The sequence below is a fragment of the Microplitis mediator genome, chromosome 2 (genome assembly GCF_029852145.1).
Source record: "Microplitis mediator isolate UGA2020A chromosome 2, iyMicMedi2.1, whole genome shotgun sequence".
NCBI classification, from domain to species: domain Eukaryota; kingdom Metazoa; phylum Arthropoda; class Insecta; order Hymenoptera; family Braconidae; genus Microplitis; species Microplitis mediator.
The window spans coordinates 6789104-6814034 of record NC_079970.1 but is presented as its reverse complement, the minus strand read 5'-3'; the positions used below and the strand labels follow the sequence as shown (position 1 = coordinate 6814034).

Genomic DNA, 24931 nt, shown 5'->3' with positions numbered 1-24931 from the left:
TTTAATTTAAATCTCCAAGTGTATTAGGACACCCTTCTGCATATTATTTCCCCACCAAGGTTTGTTCAAACACTTACGTATTTTTTTTTTTATTTTTTTTAAATATTTTTCTATCATATTCTGCCGCCATTTTATTTTGACGTACAATTTTTAGTTTTTTCCTATTTTTAATAATTCAGTTTTCAAATATTTAAATTTACCGCGTTAGTAATGAGAATAATTAATAAGGGTGCATTCCGGAATGCACCTTATTTAAGGAACTAAATTTAAAATTTTCCCGCGTTTTTTAAACAGTGGCGCTTTATACAATACATACAATATGGCGCTTCTGTAAACAAACCATACACGTTTTTCTATTATTTTTATTTGTAAATAATTAATTTACTAGTAAACATGAATCAATGGGAAGAGATAATGATAAATAATAAAGAATTTTTAATTGCAAGTATTAATATTAACAATCAATGGAAAATTATGCTAACAAATTTACGTCAATTATTTATTGAATTATTGACAATTGACAAAATAATTGACAAATGTCAAGTAAGTTATTATTTAAATTAATGTAAATAAATCACTTTATATTCATTGACAGAACATTAATTGTTTGCTCGTAATAATATTTTTTATAATTTAAATAAATAATCATTTTTATATATTTTTTTTACAAAAATTTCGAAAATAATTTTTCTTGCGCTTGTCGATTACTAGAAAACTTGATTTCCTTTTAAATGAGTATCTACATGATATATTTTTTTGTAATGATCCAAAAGACATTCATTTGTTATATTTTACATAAATGAATTTATATGATCATCTTCTCGATTATTATTAACAAGTGTGCGATGTTGGTATTCATTTGATCCAGAAGTTAACATACGATTAACAATATTCTGATTTTATTTTCAACAAATCAACTACAAAAAAAAAAAAACTAAAAATATGCACATGTAGAAAATTTAATAAACTACAGGTGCAATTTTTTTTTTTTGATTGTTTATTGTTTTGAAAAGAATCCAAAAATTATTAGACGTCGGCTAACGTTAGTATCATGGAATTAATGTGATAGAGCTTTTAATTTTCTAAAAAAAAAAATTAGGTATCAATCGTTAATAAAGGGATGATACGAGGTAAGGTAAGAAACCTAGTACCCGATCACTCATGTATTTGTATATCTATAGTTACTGAATTTTACTAAATATATCTATACAAATACATGAAGTGATCGGTTACTAGTTCCCTGATCGGGTACTAGGTCTTTTACCTTTACTAGGATCATAAAAAAAAAAAAAAAAATGTGCTAATCAGCTAAAATTCAAATTCGCGACGTTTCGCTGTTTATTTTTCAGCTTCTTCAGGCTTTATACATAAACATCTATCAGAAATTATGTACTTGAAGATCGAAAAACGTTTTGATCTTCAGGTACATCAGAAATTACGATACATCATTAATATAAAATAAAATTAATCGATTACCTTACCGATTTAAGAATTACAATAAATTCAATAATATTATACCTAAGCTACAGTTCAAGGTATAATTTATACTTTAATTTATTATATTATTGAATGTGTAATTGTTAAATCAGTAAGTTGATTTATTAATGAGTGTGAATGTAGTAGAAATCAGACACATTTAAAATTATCAATAAATAGAGTAAATGATTAATAAATACAATTTTTAAAAAGTGCGCATTTAAAAAATTCAAAAATTAATAAGTGCAATTTTTGTAAATATTATTTTTTTATTTATTTACTCTATTCATTTATAATTTTGAATTTGTCTAATGTCTGCTATATTCACACTCATAGTGATTAATTTTATTTTATATTAATGATGTATCCTAATTTCTGATATATGTTTATGTACAGAGTCTGAAGAAGCTGAAAAATAAACAGCGAAATTTAATGTTAGTTGATTAGCACAATTATTTATTTTTTTTTTTATGATCCTAGTTACCTCCTGTCATCCCTTTATTATTTGAGAATTGGATCTTAGATACTACTAATAATGTATCAATTGTTTCGATTCAAACACTGCCGCAAAAATGGTCTTCATAATTCCATACGTTTTGAAATAATTTTTACTGCTACAATTTTCATAATTATAAAGTGATTACATTTTTTTTTTTTTAATAATAACTTACATTAAATTAAAGGAATTGAATCCATTGCTAAGCCTAGAGGATCTAGATATCAATTCAATAATAAACGATTTATTAAAAAACATACCAAAGTATATAGTAAACGAGTCATCCACGAGCTCGATAGAACTCAAAAAAATAATCGAAGGAGGTATTTTCAAATATACTATCGATTTAAATGAGTGCAATGACAGCACTGAATTTTTCGAAGTAATAACTGTGCCTTTGTGTTCAGCACTTGCTGAATATAAACGACAAAATAATTTATTAATTGATGAAATAGTTAATAAAGACGAAGAAATAATGGACTATAAATTGAATACGGATCATGTGGTCCGTGGTAAGATTATATATTTATTTGAAATTAAATTGGTTCTAATTATTTATTATAATTTCAAATATTTAATTGGGTTTTTCTTGTAGGCCATATTGCAACGAAGCGATTTATCTATGATACATTTTTCAGCGATTCGACTATTAAAGTCAATAAAAATTCAGTTTTAAAAATTTTTAGCCATGTATTCGAGGAAAATGAAGAACTATTTACTGACAGTTATATTGGAAATACTAAAAATATTGTGTAAGTTTCTAATGAGAAAATTACTTTGGTCGGGGTTTCGAGTAATTTTTTTTCTTTCCTTTATTTCTTATTCTTCTCAATCGGTTGATAATCAAAAGAGTGAATGAGCCAATAAATAAACATTTAACCAGTGAATGAACGGTCATATTTGTTAATAATTTAATGTGGAAGGATGCAACAAAATTAGAATTCAAGTTCTGAAAGCTGTCAATCAAACAGCAATAAAATACAGTCAAACCTCGAAGAGTCTTATAACGCCTAGTCTTATAACGAGATCTGACTGTAAGTTAAAATCAAATAAAGTTTATTTACTGGTCGTGTTTATTCACTATCCAATTTTTTTTTATTCATCTAAAGTTCGGCAATGTTACAATTCTACTCACTCACAACTTTACTCAGTCTCAACTCTACTCACAGTTTTTTTTACTCAGGTTTAACTCTACTCAGTTATATCTTTACTCAGCTACAACTCTACTCATGTATTTTAGCCTATCAATAAAATAGAAATTCTTTGTGAGTAGAGTTGTAGCTGAGTAAAGATATAACTGAGTAGAGTTAAACTTGAATAAAAAATTAACGACAACCCTGCTTTGACATTTGACGACAGTAGAGCACTACCTCTCCGCTTCGCGCTCGAGGTGTGCAAAACTGTGACTAGAGTTGAGGCTGAGTAAAGATGTTGTGAGTAGAATTGGTAGCACTGCCTAAAGTTCGAATAAGTCAATGCAATTTGAAAAGAAAAAAAAAAAATTATGATCATATTCGATCAAATGTAGAAAACAGACCGATGTGACATTTTATAATCGTACATTATATGATTACACGTGGGTGTTTATTTTAGTCAAACATGATCATATTTGTACTTATCTGATCATATTTATATACATAGGGTTATAGAGCGATATTTTTTCTCAGTCATATTTGTTGAATCAATTGATAGTAAATTATTCCCGGAAATTGAATTATCACTTTTTCTTTTCCTCGTTTTCGTGAAGAAATTTTTTATTTTTACTTCATACATCGACTTATCTTTGATAAAACTTTGGCTATTTATTATCAAAAAAAAATTTTAATTTTCTGGTCGATAAATATATTATTAAGTCAATTGAATATTATATATTTATCATAAATTTTCTAATTTTTAGAGAAAAAGAGACAAATGAATTGCATGATAAAAGTTGTGAGAATGATAGGATTGATCAGTCCGAACAAATTCAAATTACAACCGATGAAATTAAATGTAAGGATGAGGAAAAAACTATTTCTGGTAGAATAACTGATGAAGCAACTGATGCTAGCACAAGTAAAAGTAGTTTGAGTACCAAGTTATCAAATCTTGAAAAAAGGAAAATTAATAAGGAGGCTGGTAAGGAAAGGAATGAATTATCTAGAGATAATTCTATAAAAAGTAGGAATAAACGTCAAAAAAATCGTCTAAGTGATTTTATATCTTGAAAGAATAAATATTTTGAAATATTTGAAAGAACTCCTAATTGTAAGAATGTTTTTAATCGTTACCACCTGATTCATTTTTACTCATCCAAAACTGCTGGATCTGTAATTTCAGTAACTCTTCGAGGTGTTGTAAGGTTCTGGCGGGTAATAAGGCCTAGCTAAGGAAGATTTTGAATAGAATCGAAAATACTGCATTTAATTATCGAAATGTATCATTAATCTTTATTTCAATACATCAGCCATGAAATATAATGAAGTAATGGTAATTTATACTACAAACAAACAAAAAATTAAACTTTTACAAAAACCATACGAATAGGCCTTATTTTACTACGGTAGAGTAATAAGGCCTACGGGTTAAACAAATTGGAATAGTTTAATTATACTTAATAAAATTGGTATTAGAGATTAATCATCACTTAAATTTACCAACAATACTTTTTTAAAGACAGAAGACTAGATTGCTTTGTTCAACAGTACTTAAAACTATTAGTATCCTTTTTAAGAGTTAGAAGACTAGATTGTTTTTTATAATTTCTTTTGCGCTACGACATCATATGACGGATGATGAAATATAGAAGACAGGGAACGTGGTGTCGGGACTCTATAAACTTGTCGTAACATCTCTATGCAAGAACCTTCTACTAGAGTAGCCTTTAGCGGAGGCGGTTATTTTAAATATCATTTTTGTCACTTTGGCCTTATTATCCGCGGGTACCTTAGTTAAAAAACTACTGAATAAATTTGATGTCAAATTTAATCAGACCTAAGTCTTCTAATTGCTCCTAATCACGTGCTCATTGGTCAATTAATTCATTAATATCGTACGAAAAAATTTATTTTAATCATTGAATTTATTATCGTTTTGGTGCCAGAAAAAAGTAACCGTCTTTTGATCTCAATTTTTCACAATACGTTCTAAACAATATGAAGAAAATGAAAATTTATAAACTTTTTTTCAAAATTTTTATTATAGTTTTGTTGTGCGTGCAGATTTCGGTACATGTAAAAAAACATCGTCCCCAACTTTGACATCTCCCATTGCATAAAGACCGCAATAAATTCCTAAAACCGGAGCTTTCCCATCGACTAAAACTCGCTGAGGATCCGTTTGTTCGCGGAATGTTTTTAATGTCTTCAAAGGTTCTTGTTTATCAGCCTCTCCAGTTTCTGGGTTTACACGAGTCATTGTGCATCTATAATTAAAAAGAAAATTTTTTTTTATCTTACTTGATTCTATAAAATTAGATATTGGATTATATATATTACCTGGGACAGGGTTTTACATTCCGCAAAATAACACTTTCGCCAATTTTGATCCACTCCCAGTCATCTTCAGCAAAAGCGTCTGTACCAGAAACTACAATATTTGGTCTAAATTGAAGGGAAGAAATTTTATTATCTAACTTTTTATTCAGTTCTTCCAAAGAGGACTCGGTCATGAGCATGTAGCTTGCTAAATCAGCGAACAAACCCTTTAATAATTAAAAATTTATTAACAGAAATACTAATATATATGTAGACAATTGTGTAAAATAGGAACTTTTGAAAAATTTGGTTTTGAAAGTTTCTAATCTCTTTTTCAAATCATTACCGAATAAACAAAATCAGTTTAAAATTTTTATTTGGTTATAAAAGTTCTCTAAAATAATAAAAATTCATAAACTATTGTCCAAATACATGTTTTCTTTTTTGTTATGATACCATCAAAGATAAATCCCAAAAGTAAATTTTTTTACAAGTTTTAAGCTTTTAAAAAATTTGTTTTAAAATCTGTCTTCAGTGGCAGTGTTACAATTCTACTCACAAGATCTTTACTTAAGGGAAGTAACTACAATTCTACTCACTTACACCTTTACTCAGCCTCAACTCTACTTACAGTTTTTTTTACTCAGGTTTAACTCTACTCAGTTATATCTTTACTCAGCTACAATTCTGCTCACGTATTTTAGCCTATCGATAAAATAAAAATTCTTTGTAAGTAGAGTTGTCGCTGAGTCTAGTTGAAGCTGAGTGAAGATATAACTGAGTAGAATTAAACCTGAGTAAAAAAAACTGTGAGTAGAGTTGAGGCTGAGTTAAGTTGTGAGTGAGTAGAATTGTAGTTACTTCCCTTGAGTAAAGATCTTGTGAGTAGAATTGTAACACTGCCACTGAAGACAGATTTTAAAACAAATTTTTTAAAAGCTTAAAACTTGTAAAAAAATTCACTTTTGGGATTTATCTTTGATGGTATCATAACAAAAAAGAAAACATGTATTTGGACAATAGTTTATATTGTCCATATTATATATTTATTTATTTTCTCAGCATCTGCGTTAACTCGGCTCAAAATCTACTTAAGAGAATATTTACTTACAACATCATCATTTGTTAACGTATCATAGACTTTGGTAAATTTTTCCCATGGACCTTTTAAAATATTTCTATTATCTGAAATCGCCATACCTATTCTCAGTCCAGAATCTGTTCCAGTTAAAAATCTATTAAAGAAATTTAAAAAAAATCATTCTATTAATTATTCAAAAATTGATAATTTATTGGGTATACTTTCAAATTTTCTACTCTCTTCATACAAAGTAAGAAGCAAATTTAGAGAACTTTTAAGCAAAGGTAAAAGACAAATCTTACAGAGATTTTGTTTGCATATACAACTATTTTCAGTGAATAAAAATATTAATCATTCAGTATTACAAAAAGTATAACGACAATCCTCATTAATTACTTGCACTTTATCCAAATTCTTGTATATCACATAATTAATTGCAATTTTCAAATTTTAAATCTTTGAAAATAGTTGTGGCTGTAATGCGATCGTAATTTCTGTCGGATCTGTCCATAAAAATTCTCAAAATGTCTTGATATATATATAACAAATCGGTTAGCGGAGTCAGAATTAGCTCATTTATTTAATAAATTAATTTTTGAATACTTTGAAATCCATTCAGCAGGTGCATTTCCGCAATCGGTACATTTTAAAGGTTCACCCCACCACATTGAACAATCGACACTATCAGAATTTTGAGGCAGTTCAAAAATTAACGGCGGCATACCAATCGCTTCAAGTTTAACTTTAAATTTATCAACAGCACAAAGACTTACTAATAACAGTGTAGGATAATTTCTACCGGTTATAAATTTACCGTTTTCTTCATTATAAACAAGAAACATTCTGCATTAAATAATAATATAATTAGTATTTTTATTTAACTAATAACAGAGTATAGGGCAGAAGTACCATATGTGGTCACTGCTCCATTTTTGGACATTTAATTCATTATTTTAATTAATCAAAAAGTATAAAATAAAATTTCCATTTTATTAGTGGAATAAATATATTTATATATAAAAGATATCTTTGAACACATTTTAAAAATTATGTCATTGCGTCTTTTACAAATGATTTTATTCTACACGGATAGAACAAGATCATACTAGCTACCATCTCAGATTATACTCAGTTACATCTGAGGTAAAAAAAAATTTCAGATAGTACCCAGTATAATTTAGATTATACTGAGTTGCATCTAGATTATACTCAGTTTCATCCCAGATGTTACTCAGTAACATCTCAGATTATACAGCTAGATTATACTGGTTTTAATCCTAGATGGTAACCACATACGTCTGGATTATACTCAGTACCATCTCAGATTATACTCAGTACTATCTGAGATTTAACTCACTTACTTTTCAGCCATTTTTTTGTAGCGCATGCGTATCTAGTATACTACACGCGCATGCGCTAGAAAAAAAATGGCTGACATGTAACTGAGTTAAATCTCAGATAGTACTGAGTATAATCTAGGATGAAAACCACTATGATCTAGCTCTGTGTAATCTGAGATGTTAGTGAGTAACATCTGGGATGAAACTGAGTATAATCTGAGATGGTAGCCAGTATAATCTTGTTCTTACCGTGTAGTTCTTCAAGTGTCCAAAACTGGCGCTAAAGTGGTCAAAAACGGTACTTCTACCCTATTACTTTTTCTCAAAATATAATTTACCTGTCTCTTAGCGTAATACATTTATCGTCAATTACTGCGATTCCATACTCAGTGAATTTACATTCAAAAATTTCTTTTCCACGACCTGATTTCAATGGATAATAAAACAATTCTTTAATTTTACCTGCTTTTATCCATCTGGGACAAGGCAATTGTTCAATTTCTGTACTCGTCACCAGACGTTTTTTTTCTGTTCGATTTGTCAAGTTATCGATATCATTTTCATCTTTATCTTCACGCTTTTTAATACTTTTTTTAATACTATTATTTTTAAATCGATCCCAAAATAAAATCGCACCCACTGTCAGACTGCAACTCACAATTATACCGAATTTCCATGTCTGAAAGTTTTTAAATTGTTATTAATTTTATGTTGATAAATGAAAATTTATTTTCAACCATAAAAATACTAGACTTATTAATGAAAAATTAAAACGATCTTGAAGTTAACAGACAATTAAAAAAAAAAATCTAAAAATATGCACGTGTAGAAAATTAAAAAAATTATAAGTGCAATTTTTTAAAATATTTTTTTTTTATAATTTATCGTTTTGATAAAATTCCAAAAATTATAAGACGTCGGCTAACTTCAGAATCATTAATTAAAATATTAACTGTAGTGGAATTAAATTTTCTTACAAGTAATTAAAAATTTAATGAATTATTTACTTACCAATAAATCTTTCATGTCGGTTGTAATTTTTGGAACAATTAAACATAAAGAAACTTATGAATTATTAATTAATAATTTTTAAAAACTGTTTTAAAATCACCTCATTTTTTATTTTATTTTCAATAATATTTTAATTAACTACGCAGTGTATAATTCAAAATTTACAAAACTACTTTGCACTGTTATCTTTATTTTTTTATAACGGGTAAACTTATAACGTTAAGTATTTCATTGAAACCTGACCTATACAGAGACAGACAATCACATTAAATCTTCACTGGCTTCATATACAATACATAGCTAAACTACTACTAGTCTGCTGTATTATTTTTCTTTTCTCACCTTATCTGTGCCATCAGATGACACTGACACACTATCAGTTATCTATCAACAATAATTTGACTTAAATCACTATAATTAAATTTATACATAATAAAATTATTTAAAGGCGTATCTATTTCTACTTCTTAAAAATAAAAAAAAAATATGGTAACATAAAATCGAGGCATTGTTATCTATAAATAAATTTATTATTCAAATGAGTTTAGCGTGAACTTTAACATTGAATTTTAAATGCTTTTATTTGAAATTCTTAAATATTTTTAGAAAAATACATATTTTTTATTACTATTAGTTTTTTTTTTTTTTTTAAATATTTTACAATTTATTTTTTCATTTTACTACCACTGGGTTCTTGGTTTAGGGTTCTCATTATTCCTAAATTAGGAAGATAATAGTCTGGAATTACTTCGCAATTGTTCTTAAGAGCCTCCACTGAATCCACACCTGAGCTCACCCATAGTTTCAAAAAACCGCAGAGATCTGCAAATTTTATATCTGCCGCCAAACTAAAATGAAATATAATTTTTTTTTGTTAATTTTAAAATTTAATTATTTTGTTACGGGTCTGGGACTTTTCCGCGCAATAATTATGAACTTAGATTATTTTTTATCCTGTTTAATTTATAACTACCGTTCATATATATATTTTTTTTTAATTAAATTTTGTCGCTAATGAACTATTTGCTCTATTAATTGTTTTTTCATCTACTTGATAAATTTTGATCATGAAATAAAATAGTATATTGTGAGACAAGGGTTGAAAAAAGATCATTACAGACGAGGGTAAAATTTGAATTTGAATTTTAACTTGAAGGCAGAACCGGTTTTTTTATCTTTTCTAATCTTTTTTATCGGAATTTTTATCTATTTTAAAAACAAAAACTTAAAGGCCGATTTTAAAATTATTCTAATATACAATTCAATTTCTGGATGACATAATTCCAGTCTGCTTTAAATTTCTAATTATAAATTAGATGACAATGATACTTACGAATCGCCAATAAAAATACATCTCGCTGGATTAGTTATTTTGAATCTTTCAATAAGATAATTTTTTAAATTCTCACACGGTTTTGCAAATTCAACTGGCGTTCTACCCGTGTGATTTATAAGTATGTCAATAAAATAACCTGGACCTAAAACAATAAGTAGTTTAACAATAGCAATCTTATATCTGCATATTTATTAAGAACAACTACAGTCAAATCGCGTTATAAGTCCGCCTACAGGGGTGTAGGGGAATATAATTCTAAGAATTCCTGTACCCCCACTTCTGCTCAGCAGTTGAACGCCGTAACTCACTTCCCCTACTTTGCAAGCGTGTGAGTGTGTACATGATTATTTTCGTAGTTATAGAGGGGGAATGTCTTCCAAGAAATATAAGTCGGCGGACTTATAACGCGACTGGACTGTATAATTAGTTTTCAACTTCTTTTTTACCAATCAATGATTGCGATTCGGATATAGGTAGATTTTTATCACGTGGACCTATTAAAAATAATACATCTTTACGTTTAAGTATCGATGCAGTTTGTAACAATTTAGCCCAATTTAAATTAAGGTCGAAATCAACAATTACAGCTTTTACGTCCGGTTGAGGTTTTAAAACATTTATTATAGCCATCATATTTTCTTCTATACTATTTGGCTGGAAAAAAACCATGAACATAAAATAATTAGTATATTATATACCAAGGGAAAATAGTAGGACATTCCCACCTTCGTGTGTAATTGCGACCCTACTCGTAGGCGAGGGTCACTAACATGCGGATTGAAATATCTTATTTTTCTCTAGATCAGCATCTGAAAGTTTAAATTTCTGCCCTGCTCAGTGGGAAGAAAGTCGTTCTTGTGTTTTATGAGAAAACGAATGGTAAAAATTAGTGCATGCGCTATTCTTCCCACAAACAGAGGCTAAAATTTAAACTTTCAGGTATACGGAAGAAAATAAACTATATAAATTGAGAAACGACAAGTAATATAATGATAAAGTGATCAGTAAATGTTATCTAAATAGTAATTCTTTAAGTTATAATTAGGGACAAGATTTTTGCCTTATTTTTAAAATGAATAGTTCAAATTTTTGATCTTACGGGGAAAATATCGGTCTTAGCAAAAAAGTTTTTGAACAAAAGTTGTAGGAAATTTAATTTTATTTAAAAAATGTCTCTTATGATTTTCTTATACGATCAATGTTTTCGACGTAATTCAAAAATTAAGATTCATAATGAGTGATTCAAAATTTTGTTAATTATGAAAATCTTAATTTTAAAATTACGGCTTTCTTATCTTCTTATTAGTCCTGAAAAAAAAAATAATAAGAGATATTTTTTTTAGAAAATTAAATTTCCTACAACTTTTGTTTGAAAACTTTTTTCATAAGATCAATATTTTCCCCGTAATATAAAAAATTTCACATGACTAATTATTAATTATTCTTAAATTAACGCCAAAATCCTGGCCCTAGTTATAATTAAAACGTAAATAATTATAGGATAAATATTAAAATTTATTGTCTGTGCTGGAAAAATTGATATTTGAACTTTCAAAATCGTAATTTAAACATTAAAAATTTATGACACGTATTATATGATTTATAGGTTGAAATGTTAAAATTCTTTATTTTGACATCCAGGTTCCGGGTCATAATTTCAAACACTAATTTTTATAGTTTCTTTTTTTCCGTGTACAGATCTGGTGATACACAGTATACACACCATGGAAGAAGATAGGAATCCCAATCCCCGTGTTTGCCACATGGCTTGGAATATCCTACTTTTCCTCCTAGGTGTGTAATATACTATTATTTTGCATTACCCCAGTAACTATTTCAATATCATTATCTGCTAATACTTGTTTGAATGGCTCAGTTCCAAGTACATAAGCTTTGCCTTGAAATCCTATTTTTTTCAAATACCAAACGACTGCTTGAGATGGTAAAATTATTTGGTCCTGATTATAATTTTAATAAATTATTATCATATTTATTTTTGATATCAGTATGTAAATAAAATTGAATACTTACTGCAGTCGCTTCATAACCCATCCTTCGAAATTTTATAACATAATCATCTACCGAACGAGCGCTATGATTTGAAACAAAAATGACTTTCTTACCATAACTCTCGAGCATTTGTAATGTTTGCAATGCGCCAGTGATCGGTGTATCATTAAGCCACAATACACCTATAACGAATTAGAATAGAAAATAATATTTTCCTCAGTGAGTAATAAATCAATTAATTTTTTAAAATTATAACTTCTTTGAAAAAAAATTAATTACCATCGCAGTCAGTCAGAATGGTGTCAAAAGAATCCAAAAATGTTTTAAATTCTTCAGATGACATATCTCTAATATTTTTTGCTTCCATTTTGCTATTTGCTTGTATTTTACACAAGAAATTTTTTTGTCGTTTACGAAAACACTCCTCTTGGTACTCAATCACTTAATTATTTAATAATGATTTGCACTACAGTATTCGTTAAGATAATAAGTGTTATTGTTAAATGAAAGAAATATTAAATAACTCGTTATGCTAATGCTGTCACATTAAAACCAGTTGAGAATAACAATCTGCACTAGGTAACCAGTACTGAACAACTAATACCGCAGTTTGACGGAAAACATGTTAATAAGAGAGCCTAAGTCTGATGTTTCCATTGACTGAAGTACCAAATTTAGACATTGAATGACACTTTTTTATTTTTTTCACTCTTTGTTACATACTTTCTTATCGATTTAACCTTTTGTGAACTTTTTGAAATAACTTGCACTATTATTATCTCTAACTAAGTAATAATATGTGTGAAATAAGCAACAGATGGTTTGAGCAACACCTTTTTACTATGAAATAACTTTGAATTTAATTATCAATGACTAAGAATGACGAATAATAAGTCTAAAATTATATGTCAAGACTTTTAAATATATATATGTTAGTGAGGACTCATTTTGTTCTTATCGCCTTTTTTTGCAGATAAACTATCTTGAAGTTCTCTTTATTTTTTTTATTATTTATACACGTTATGATATAATAATAAATACTGATACAAAAAAAAACTCATAGTCTAGAAAAATAGTTATTTATACACTTATCCAAAAAATTAAAGGAACAAAAAAATTTTATAAATATTTTAGTGATTTTTGGAAGGCTGTATTTTTGTGAAAAATGATCGTACCGAAAAAACAAAAAAAGCAAATTGAAGCTTGAAATCTCTAGTTTGAAGATTTTTCAGCAAAATATTTTTTCGACACACGGTTTTTGCCGAATCATAAGAAAAAGGTCGAGACAAATGCCTCACGTCGGCAACTATTTCAATTATTATACCCTTGTTAGTTTACGGAATCAAGATATTTTGCATACTATTTTGGAGATAATTTGATGGAGATTAATTCCATACTTTTAAAACATTTATTTAGTTCAATAAAAACGGAAAAAACATCAAAATAGTTTAAAAAAATTTCCTGTCCGTCAAATATGAAACCCGTAAAAACGAAAAAAAAAAAAAAAAAAAAAACTGAATAAAACGTAAAAAAAAAAGTAAAAAAATTCTAGTTTTATCTCGGTTTTCGGAAATTTTTTTTTTTTCTCTTTACCTTACATTGACTGAATAACTAACGCAAAAATGAAAGAAAATCCGAAAAAAATTGATTTTTTCATTTTGGTAATGATTACACAAATTAATGAACAAAACTTGTTCCTTTCATTGTTTTGTAAAACTTTGAGCAATCGGCCCGGACAAACGGTTCAAGGGATGAATCTAAAAATTTCCAGGGTTTTTAAGGGTACATTAAGCTGTAAAATTACCTGGCAACATTATTTTTTTTATCAATATTTGCAGAGTAGCGATGAGTCGACTGAAAGACCAGAAAATCGCCATTTTTTAAGGGTTTTTCAAATGGATATCAAGTATGAAAAAAAATTTTTTTACGAAAAAATCGAAAATGGAGCTAGTAGAGAATTTATTCAAGTTTTTTAAACTGCCCTTTAAATTACTGTGCGGCCATTATTTGCTGAGATATCAATAATTAAAGACAAAAGGATCCTTTCTCATTTGAAGGCTGATATCTCAGCAGCAAATTGTCGCACAGAGAAACAAAAAAAGCAAATTGTAGCTGAATAAATTTCCTAAGCAAGCCATGAATTCGTTTTTTTTTTTTTTAATTTTTCCCGGCCCCGTAGACCTTAAAAACAAAACCAAAAAATTTTGTCTCGGCCTTTTTCTTATGATTCCGTAAAAACCGTGGCTCGAAAAAATATTTTGCTGAAAAATCTTCATACTAGAGATTTCAAGCTTCAATTTGCTTTTTTTGTTTTTTCGGTACGATCATTTTTCACAAAAATACAGCCTTCCAAAAATCACTAGAAAATTTATAAAATTTTTTTGTTCCTTTAATTTTTTGGATAAGTGTATCGAAACAAATATCCTTAAAATACTGAGATAACAATAATTATCTCAGCTTCCGATTCTCCCAAACTAAGTCTCCTTAGAAAATTCATAGAAAATCCGTAAAAAATCGGGACACTGGATATTACTGAAAAATTAAAAAATATTTTTTCCCGTACTTTTGAGAGATATTATTACTACAAACAACTTGTCTGATATCCTTGAAGGCAAAAACATCCAAGCGAGGCTTCATTTTTAGTCAGGATCGTCTTTAGAGAAATTTTATAGAAATCCGATCGAAAATCGAGACTCACTGGCTTGTGCAAAAAAAAATACAATTTTTTATATTTTCGAGTGATAGTATTTCCTTAAACGATCTGTCTGTTACCCCGGAATGTTAAAAACATTCAATCGAAGCTTCATTTTTGGTCAGGATTACGGCTGCTCAATTTCAAAAAAATTTTCGATCGTAAAGCACTCCCTAATGCTTCGCATTATGAGTCGTGCAATACAGTAACCGATAAAAATCAAATTTTTGAAATATGAATCATGTCCACAAGACTCCACTGGAACTAAAAATACTAAAAAATCGATTTTGAAAAATTTGTCCTTTACTGTATTTTAAAATTAGGCAGCCGATTACTTCCAGATAAAATCGAGACTCACTATATTTTCAAACAACTTGTCTGACATCACCAAAAACGAAAAATAACTATATCAGCTGTTAATTCTCATAAAAATTTTCTTTAAAAAAAATACATCGAAATAGCACAGAAAAGTTGGATTTGCTGGCTTACGCTAAAAATGAAAAATTCTTACATGTGTAATTATATTATTGAAGTACCAAAAGAACACATACTCCAGTATTATAATTTTTATAGATAAAACAAAAATTAAAATTAAAAGTTGGAAAAGGAATAAATAAACTAGTACATTACATTGAATAATCAATTAACACATTTTGGTTAATAGAATTTCAATTTATTAAGTTTTCCTAGCCGTCATCAGTGTCTTGATTCTCATTTACAAAGGTATTATATGGCTTTAGCAATAATAATAAATCAATGAAAATAATAATAATATTAAGAATAATAATTATAATAATGATAATATAATGAATTTCTAATAATTAATCAATAAATCTAATTATTAATATTGGTTGTGTTCAAAATTAGACGTAAACTCTTATTCGTCATTATTTTTTTTTTAATATTACAGTACAATAATTTATTATTTAAAATTTTAATATGTCACCATAAACTTTTATATATTTCTGATAGCTGACATGAATAGCATTTTTTATTATGTAATTTTTTTTTAGCCATACTCAATTGCTCCGTAGTGTTAATAAATTTAATGACAAATTTATATCATTTAAATATTTTATTAATTTATTTATTAACGATGAAATCGCAAGCCAGCCGAGTTCATGATATTTAATAAAACATTATATTTTAAATAATCTTTCTCTTTTTTCTTTCTTTTTTTTTTTCTACTGATAATTTATCTCTTTCTTAATCATTTTATTCTTAATCTTCTGACTAGAATTAAATTGTCCCGTCTCAACTTGACTCACTTGACCCTTTTACAAATATTTATTTATTTATTGATAATTCGTAAGCTAACAATTAAGGTAAATAATATACACATTACATATATTTATATAGAAACATTCGATCGTACGCCAATAAGGGTGAGAACGCAGTAAGCTTATAACCTCACTTTCAATTCAACTTAATAAGCTTTTTATTCATCATTCGTTTATTTATTATCGTATAGTATTAGTTTTTTTTTTTTTCATTCGTCAATATATTTATTATTGTTGTCATCTTTAAATCTTAATTTGAAATTTTTATTTCATTTCTCTTCTACTTATTAGTATAATTATTTATTTATACTATTATCGTTATCTTTTTATTAATAACTCAAGTTTTAATGAATTGCCGGGACACAATAAAGACACTTATTAATTTACCTTTTCTTTATCAATATAATCCAGAAAAATATATATTTCTAAATAATAGTTTTTTTATTTAAAAAAGAAATACAGAATTTTTAAATAAATTATTAATTATAAAAATAAAATACTATATATATTTATTAATATAATTTTCTGTAAGAAAATATAAATAGATAATAGTATACAAAGAAAAAATAATAATTTTGGAATTAATAATATATATATATATATAATTATTACCCGTGAAAAAAATAATTGTTGAAAAAAGCGTTGACTGTTCTAACTTTCAATACATGGCAACGATGAACTTTTGTCGAACGTTTTTCAAACTTTTGAAAATTTAAATGAAAAATTAATGATAGACGATACTATTAAAATATGCTTTGATAAAAATTTCAGAATTAGTTAAAAATCAGTTATTTCTGACTGTATTTTGCACATAAAAAAACGAAAAAATTTATCACTTTTAATGGAAAGTCAAAAAAAGTTTTAAAAGATTCTAAAAATATTTATTTCACTATACCCGCACCAAAAGTTCAAATTCCTGCCCTGTTTAGAGAGAACTTTTTCAAAATGAATTAGTGAAATTCACTACGAATCAGTGGGTAGTCACTATTTCTACAGCTATAAGGATTTCTACTACACGAAAAGAAAATTATGGGAACTTTTGCTATGCATTATGGGAATAGTTCCCTTAATGGTATAGGAGTTGTACCCATACTATTATAGGAATGGTTCCCATAATTATAGGAACTGTTCCTATAATTATGGGAAACATTCCTATAATTATAGGAACTTCTCCCATAATTTATGGTAATTCCTATGTTGGTATAGGAAAAAATTTTATAGAATTATGGGAACCGTTTTCATAATTTTCTTTCCGTGTACTAATTCAACCAGTGGTATACTTATAGCTGGTTCCCAGTGAATATTCACTAATTCGAAGTGAATTTCACTGATTCATTTTCAGATAGAAGAAAGTCGTTATTTTCTTTTATGAGAAACCAAATGATAAAAATTAGCGCATGCGTCATTCCTCCCACAAACAGAGGTAAAAATTTAAACTTTCAGGTGCAAGTCTGGTAAAAAATCGTATACACAGCATAAAAGAAGGTAGGACGTCCTAATCCGCGTGTTTGCCCAATTGCGCATTCTACACCCGAGTTGGAATGTCCTACTTTTCTCCCTTGGTGTGTAATATACTATTTATAGTATTAAGTCACTTGTTTTCTTCTTTGTATTTACAAAAGTTTAAAAATCGTTTAACAAAAGTTCCTCATTCCGTCACGTTTTGAAGCTTAGAATAGTCGACGCTTTTTCAACAATTTTTTTTACACGGGTAAGTGACCCGACATTTCATTGTCCCATTATAACGTACCTACCTATCTACCTATCTATCTACCCCGCCTATCATATATATTTTATTGTTTTTTAATTATCATCTGGGCCTATATATACAAATGAATGAAATAATAACCGTCTTAAGAACTTCGGAACAATTAAATCAACGCTTTCATCAGAAAACACGGTAGTGTCTCGCGCTAAGTACACGTATATATTGTTCTTCAATAAAAACGAATTAGAATTGTAGCATTACATGTAAGGGTCGGGGCAATTTGAGCTCCGTAAATACTATTGACATTTTTTTTCGGAGAGCTCGTTTTGCCCCTTCCCCTACTCGTTAAGATAAATTAATCAGACAATATATTTAAAAATGGTGTCATGAAAAAATTGATTACGGCCAACGTTAGCTTTTATTTGCATTAAAATAAAACTTGACATCCATCGTACACAATTATTGTTTACTAATAAAGTTAAATCCTGTATGCGTTGTATCGGCGGACTTTTATTTAATAATAAACACGCATTAGGCAATTTAAATCTAATTTACATATTTATTAATTATAGTAACTCATTTATTGACGATTTTATTTTTAACATTTATTATTTTTTGTGCCAAGTAATAACGTATGTTTTTTTTTAATAACAGGACGCCTGCGACTTGATATTTACTTTTAATTATTATTTTTTTTTATTTACGATCTCATGTGAGAATAAGACAAATTTAAGACTTTTGAAGTCTTTTTTATAATTTTAAACTGTAGTAATGTTCTTATTAATTTTATTCGATATCCGCATTTATGTTTATTTAATTAATTAATTATCTATTTTATTATTTATATATTATATGATAAACTAATAACATATAACTATATACATTATAGCAACAGCATTTTTATTTTTTATTATCATTTCAATATGGCATATTTGCAAAAAGTACAAGTTTAGTAATTAACTTTTTTTATTTTTACGCAATGTAATTATTCACTTCTTTTTTTTACTTTAACTACTGATTATTTGGTTTAGTTAAATAATTTAAAGTTTTATTGAATTTTGTTTTTAATACAGATCATTTTCGAAAACGTTTCAAACTTTTTAATCCAGCTCTTAAATTTTTTTTTAAAAGTATTAATTATAATTAATAGTAATGTTTAATTGTCGACAGACGGGATCGATGCATAACAATCGCTTATTGCAATGTATGAAAAGCTAAGAATAATTTTTTTTTCTTTGGCTTTTGATCTGCGACATTTATGCTAAAGAACAAATATTTTGTACACTGTATCAAAATATTACAATTATTATTATTATTATTATTATTATTATTATTATTATTATTATTATTATTATTATTATTATTATTATTTATGGTTTATCGTTAATATTTATAATTATCATCATTATTACTAATTATTATCATTAAGTATTATTACATTTAATCTTAATATTAATATAATTATTATTGTTACAATAATAATGATTATTATTATATTTTTTTTATATAATTAATTCCAGCGTACAATGAACCCGGGTAAAAAAATAACTTAATTTTGGCGTAATTTTAAAATTGAATAGAATGCAAGTCAAGCTCAAGTTGTCTTTTAAATAAATGAAAAACACATTTTAAGATATTCCTGGTGGAAATTTTCCGGAATTTTCTCTGAAAAACTCAGTTCTAAAGTTCTAAAGATTTTTTCAAACTTCTAAAGACTTTTTCAGAGTTTTTCAGAGAAAAGTCCGAAAAATTTCCACTAGGGATGAAACACGTTTCGTTTTGACTTACTTTTGACTAAGTTGTCTTACTTAGTACCGATTTACGCCAAGTAAGTCAAATTCAAGTCACGTCTTGGATTTGACTTAGTTAACTTAATATTTTAAGTCAAATCCAAGTCAAACTTGACTTGAATTTGAAAGTTGACTTAAATTTGAAAGTTGACTTAAATTTTTCAAACTTGACTTGGATTCGACTTAGTTAATTTAAAATTTTAAGTTAAAAAAGTCATATTGAAGTTAAAATAAGTAGTTATAATAGCCGAAATCAAAAAAATTATAGCAGTCAAAATCAAGTTATTTTTTTGACCCGGGAAGAAACATTTAATTGCTCGGTGATTACTGAAATTTCAGGTATTAGTAAATCAAATTTTTTTTTTCGTTATAATTATAATTAATTAATTTTTTTTATCAACTATAATTAATTCATTCGATCTATAATTCACTCTCTTATTAAATATCATGTACGAATATTGTCGCAGTTTAATTGCAATAAAATTAAAAATTTTTGTTTTTAAAAAAAGAACAAATAATAACTAATTAATAATGAGTATTACCGATATAATATTCAATTTTGTCAGCCGTGACACCCACTTACCGACTCCCAATTAATCTTTTAATATTTTTAAAAATTTTTTAAATGTTAAGAATGACTAGAAATATACCTCTAGAAGAAGACTTTAATCTCTATATTAATAATATATTTGAATCGATGTAATAGATTAAAATCATTGAAGATCGACCCTGAGACCCATTAATTAAACAATTACTGACATCAAAAACGACGTTAACTACAAGTTCAGCTGTCTTATTATTTTATTTTTCATTAAAATTTATTTATTCTTTTTTCAATATAATAATAATAATAATAATATTAATAATTTAATCACTAATTAAAACTCGATGCATTTTATTAATTTTAAATATTATAGTTATTTATCAAATAAATAATAAATCAATCTGTGTACCATTTAAAATTATTGCACATTGAACAACACAATTACTGTTAATTATTTAATGAATATTGCAAGATATTTGCCTCTTTAGTTTTCATTATATTATTTATTATAAATTATGTTTCTTTATTTTTTTTTTATTTTCAAATCTCGTAATCGTACTTCTACTATTAATTCCGAGTCGCATTGCCATTAATTATCGCAATTATAATTATTATTTTATTTCACTACTAGTTATTTAACATCCGCCATTGCTCGTTAAACGAACGTATGTAATAATCTCTGTATATTTTTTATTTATTCTTAGCTTTTATTAGTTTTTTTTCTTTTTTTTTCCTATACTCATATGTATTTTTTTTTTTTTTTTCATTAGTGCCTACTTAATTGTTAATTAAAGAGGAATGTAGTCGTAAGTAGTCGCGATGGGGGTTGAGCGGGACTATATTATGTAATCAAGGAACCAATCGAACAAGCTCGGCACGTTCATCGCCCGGCACAAATATTTCTAAATTTATTATTACAACTTTTTTTTTTTACATACAAAGCAATATCGATGAGCTTTTTATTTATTTTCATTCAATGAGTAACTATTTTTTTTTAAATTACAAATATTATACGGAATCGTTATTGTAATTAAAGTAATTAAATTTATTCATTAATTTTTTAATATTGTAGTTATTCGGTGATGTGATTAAAATTATTAATAATTTTATTTAATAACTTTAATTAATAATTACATTTTTAATGTCTATATAAACAATTTTATATATTTTTTTAATTAAAAAAAAATTTATTTTTATATTTTATAAAATAAATTTTAGACAGCAACGAGGGAATTATAAAGTAGCGGGTAAAACTTTTTCAAAGAGTTTTTACAAAGAAAAAAAAAGTTATTTATTAATTACATTGACACTGTAATTGACAATGTTTTTTTTTTCGTATCATGGACCGTAAATTGCTTAGAGTCCACAGTGAGACTTTTTACCCTTTAAAAAATATTTTTTACGGGTAATTAATTAATTGCATTAATCATTTTAATCCGTTCGATTCGGAGAATAAAAGTCCTGCGATTTTAAATAATCGCGGGACACGGAAGTGGGTAATACCTGATGCCAAACTTTGTTCAGTACACGACAATGTGAACATGATCACTCAATATTACTTGTTAAAAAATATAATTTTTTAAAAATCATACACTTAATTAATCATAAATTATCATCATCACCATCGTCAAGCCGTTACCATTAAGACATTATTTGAATAAATAACGTATATATATTTCCGTATGACTTATGAATAAAAAAAAATAATATAACGATTCTCTGTGTCATCGAAAAATCACTTGATACCTTTGATTATTTAATAACTTTTAAAATTTCCTCTCGTTAATATTCGCAAGGCCGCTTGTCGGTAAAATGACGGCACTTGATTGGTCCTTAACTCATCATTAGCGTTAATAAATGCCTTATTAAACCGCGTCCTTTTATTAACATAAATCGTCATCTAACTCGTCGGCACATCGACCTGATAGTAATAAAACTCTTCAAGTGGCGTCATTGCTACCGACGAGACGTGAAGAAGCTGATAGATATGATGGTCTACTAATACTACCACGTGTATTTTTTTGTGGATCATTATTGTTATTATTGTTATTATTATTATTATCGTAATTATTATTATTCGCGGATATCGCCACCAAGGTGCGACTGTTACCAATCTGATTGCGTCGAACTGACGGTGGCTTTGGGAAAGAAATGATATTTTTAGCGATACCACGTGACTGCTGTTCGATATTGATGTCCATCTCGGGATCGCTGCGTTTTCGTGGTGGTAGTGACGTTTTAATTGAAGATACCACTGAGCTAGTGGTAACTGATGATGATGATGATGATGTGACTGTTTCTGATGATGATAATGATGATGATGACGACGGGTTCGGAGCTTCGTAATACAAGAGTTTATCAACCCGCGGATCCAATGTGGAATAATAATCGACGGACTTATCGATTGTGATGCTGCTGGAGGAGGATGCTGGTGCTTCGATATTTGTTGAAGATCCAATCGTTGGTACTGCTGTTTCCGGTGAAGAGATACTTTTGCTCGAAGCGCTCGGATCGCTTGGAACAAAGACAGGATCAGGCTGGCTAATAGTGACTGTGTGCTGCTCGAGCCCATTATCGCCAGCGCAGCCGTAATCGTAGCTGCAGCATAACTGCCCGTCCTGTTTGGATAATAATATTTATATTATTAGTAAACAATATTTGGTTTTAACGTTTTTTTTTTATTTTTCTGCTCCGACGTGAATTTTTAGATACCTTACCCACTTGATGAAAAGTTATTAAGAATGTTTGTTTATTTTAATAAAATTTTTTTTTTAATTTGAATCAATCGTTTGTTAATTTTTGAGATAAATTTGTTAATTAATAAAACGAAAATGTGAAGTTATAATGCATAGTTTTTCTCTCTTTTGTTTGTAAAAATAATTTGTTTTTATTATTCAATCATTAATTTTACTCTTGATTAAAATTATAGTACATTGTCTGACTAGAGATGAAACAAGACGATTTCAGACTAGGATTAAGTTGGCTGACATCACCCGCAGTCTGAAATCGTGATTCATCCTGAGTCACACACTATATTTTTCATGGTTACCTGCATCGGAAGTTTCATGTCAGCAGCCAGTAAGAAACGAGTTAATTTTAAGCCGACGATGCATGATTTTCACTCATTTTTTATTAATTTTATTTGGTTAATTAAAACTGTCACTTACAAAAATGAAGTGAGTAAACTGAAGTGACAAGTAAACAAATGAGAGTAATAAGGCTGCAAATGAACATTAAATATAACTGACACCGGGCAGAAACAATTGTGTTTCTTCCCTTGGGAAGGAACACGCATGTTTCTGCCCGCTGTATGAAGGTATTTTTGAATTACGAATTCGTTAGCAGCTGTTTGCAGCATCGGCTCGAAATTAGCTTGTTTCGGCGGGCTGTAGAGACATTGAAACTTCAAGTTTCGATGCTAGTATCATGAAAAAATAATTACGTCAAAATTAAAATTTTTGTGATTATCGATTTCAAAACTGAAAAACTCTTGTTTCTAAAATGCGTCCTAGTACACCCGTGTAAAAAAAAATCGTTCCAAAAAAATTCCAAAAAAGTTCGATATGTGAAACTACTAAACTTGAAACAGATTAGAACTTCGAGTGGAATTTTCATAATTTTGAAAGTAAAAAAAAAAAAGTTCTTAGTTATCTAGGACTTTAATAAGCGAATTTGGAATCAAACTAGAAAGTTTTTAAAACGTATTTTTACTACATTTTACCTCATTCCGAAAAAGTTCAAAAACCTCTAATTTAAAATTTTTCATGAACGTTTTTTGATTCTTATGGGACTATTGGTTTCTAATGTAAACTTTTTCAGAATCTTTTTGGAACGAATTTTTTTATACGGGCAAAAGCGATCATTTTTTTTTTCAAATTTATCGAGTTAAATAGAAATTTGGCTTCAATTTTACGTATTTTTTATTTTGAAAATTCCCAACTTACTCAGAAATTAAATTGTAACTATAAAATTATTTGCCAATCGACTGAGTCAAATAATATATCAAAAAAAGAATGAAATTTTTTAATAAGAAAATTTTTGTCAAGTAAAAATAGAGAGTCCTCTTATGCATTTTTATCGTACACGGAAAAAAGAGCAGTTGAAAAATTGCTCATATCTGGGTATTTATTACAGTTTCGTATAGTAGTAAAGCGTTGCGATTCTGAAACTATAAAAATTACATTTTTATCCCAGGCATAACAAATATTACACTGCCGTGCTTAGGAAGAAGGCAGTAACTTCACTTACTGCCTTTCTATCTTCTTGATGTTAAATTAACATTGGGAAGATAGAAAGGCAGTAAGATGAAGTTACTGCCTTCTTCTAAGTACGGCACTACAATTTCAAACTCGATTCAAAATGCTTTAAAGATTTAACTAAAATTACTTTTTAAACTGTAAAATTTGCTGCTTAAAATGTATTAATTTTATTACAACAACAATTTTCTAAAATTACAGTTTAAGCTTTAACAATTAAAAATTTTTGCCCCGAAGGCCTTTTTTACGTTAGAAACTGTAATTTTTCAACTGCTTTTTTTTCTTTTTAGAAAAACTTTTATTGAATAAAATTATTGACATAAAAATTTGAGGAAAAACAAAAAGTTGTAAATAAATTTTATTGAAAATAAAGAAACATTCTTAATAAATTTATAAAAGAAGAGTATGAAAAAGAAAAGAACCACAACCAAAAATAATAAACAATAAAAAATAAAA

General features: G+C 27.6%; 4 protein-coding genes across 9 annotated transcripts in view; 1 reads left to right on the top strand and 3 right to left on the bottom strand.

Annotated features, from left to right (window-relative positions):
* The first annotated feature begins 318 nt into the window (after positions 1-318).
* LOC130663452 (uncharacterized) lies at positions 319-4234 on the top strand. The gene is made up of 4 exons (XM_057462689.1): positions 319-543; positions 2160-2484; positions 2568-2724; positions 3870-4234. Exons 1-4 carry the CDS (start codon positions 394-396, stop codon positions 4177-4179), a joined length of 942 nt encoding a protein of 313 aa, XP_057318672.1. The 5' UTR covers positions 319-393; the 3' UTR covers positions 4180-4234.
* A 780-nt stretch (positions 4235-5014) lies between these two features.
* On the bottom strand, positions 5015-9220 carry LOC130663449 (mitochondrial amidoxime-reducing component 1-like). The gene is made up of 7 exons (XM_057462685.1): positions 9202-9220; positions 8860-9102; positions 8187-8527; positions 7112-7351; positions 6539-6662; positions 5449-5654; positions 5015-5375 (listed from the first exon to the last, which is right to left on the bottom strand). Exons 2-7 carry the CDS (start codon positions 8872-8874, stop codon positions 5150-5152), a joined length of 1152 nt encoding a protein of 383 aa, XP_057318668.1. The 5' UTR covers positions 8875-9102; positions 9202-9220; the 3' UTR covers positions 5015-5149.
* Positions 9221-9493: 273 nt separating this feature from the next.
* Positions 9494-13120, bottom strand: LOC130663453 (uncharacterized). The gene is made up of 6 exons (XM_057462690.1): positions 12485-13120; positions 12227-12387; positions 12019-12153; positions 10642-10849; positions 10193-10337; positions 9494-9707 (listed from the first exon to the last, which is right to left on the bottom strand). The coding sequence occupies exons 1-6, from the start codon at positions 12570-12572 to the stop codon at positions 9524-9526; spliced, it is 921 nt and encodes a 306-aa protein (XP_057318673.1). The 5' UTR covers positions 12573-13120; the 3' UTR covers positions 9494-9523.
* Positions 13121-15784: 2664 nt separating this feature from the next.
* The window catches only part of LOC130678420 (protein kinase C-binding protein NELL1-like), a 100308-nt gene continuing 91161 nt past the window's right edge, over positions 15785-24931 (bottom strand). For 5 of the 6 annotated variants that reach the window (XM_057485600.1, XM_057485596.1, XM_057485597.1 and 2 more), the window contains one exon: positions 15785-22837. In XM_057485600.1, coding sequence (XP_057341583.1) covers positions 22120-22837 — 718 coding nt within the window. In that variant the 3' untranslated portion in view covers positions 15785-22119. The remainder of the gene's footprint in view (positions 22838-24931) is intronic. The other variant, XR_008991819.1, reaches the window with a different exon arrangement.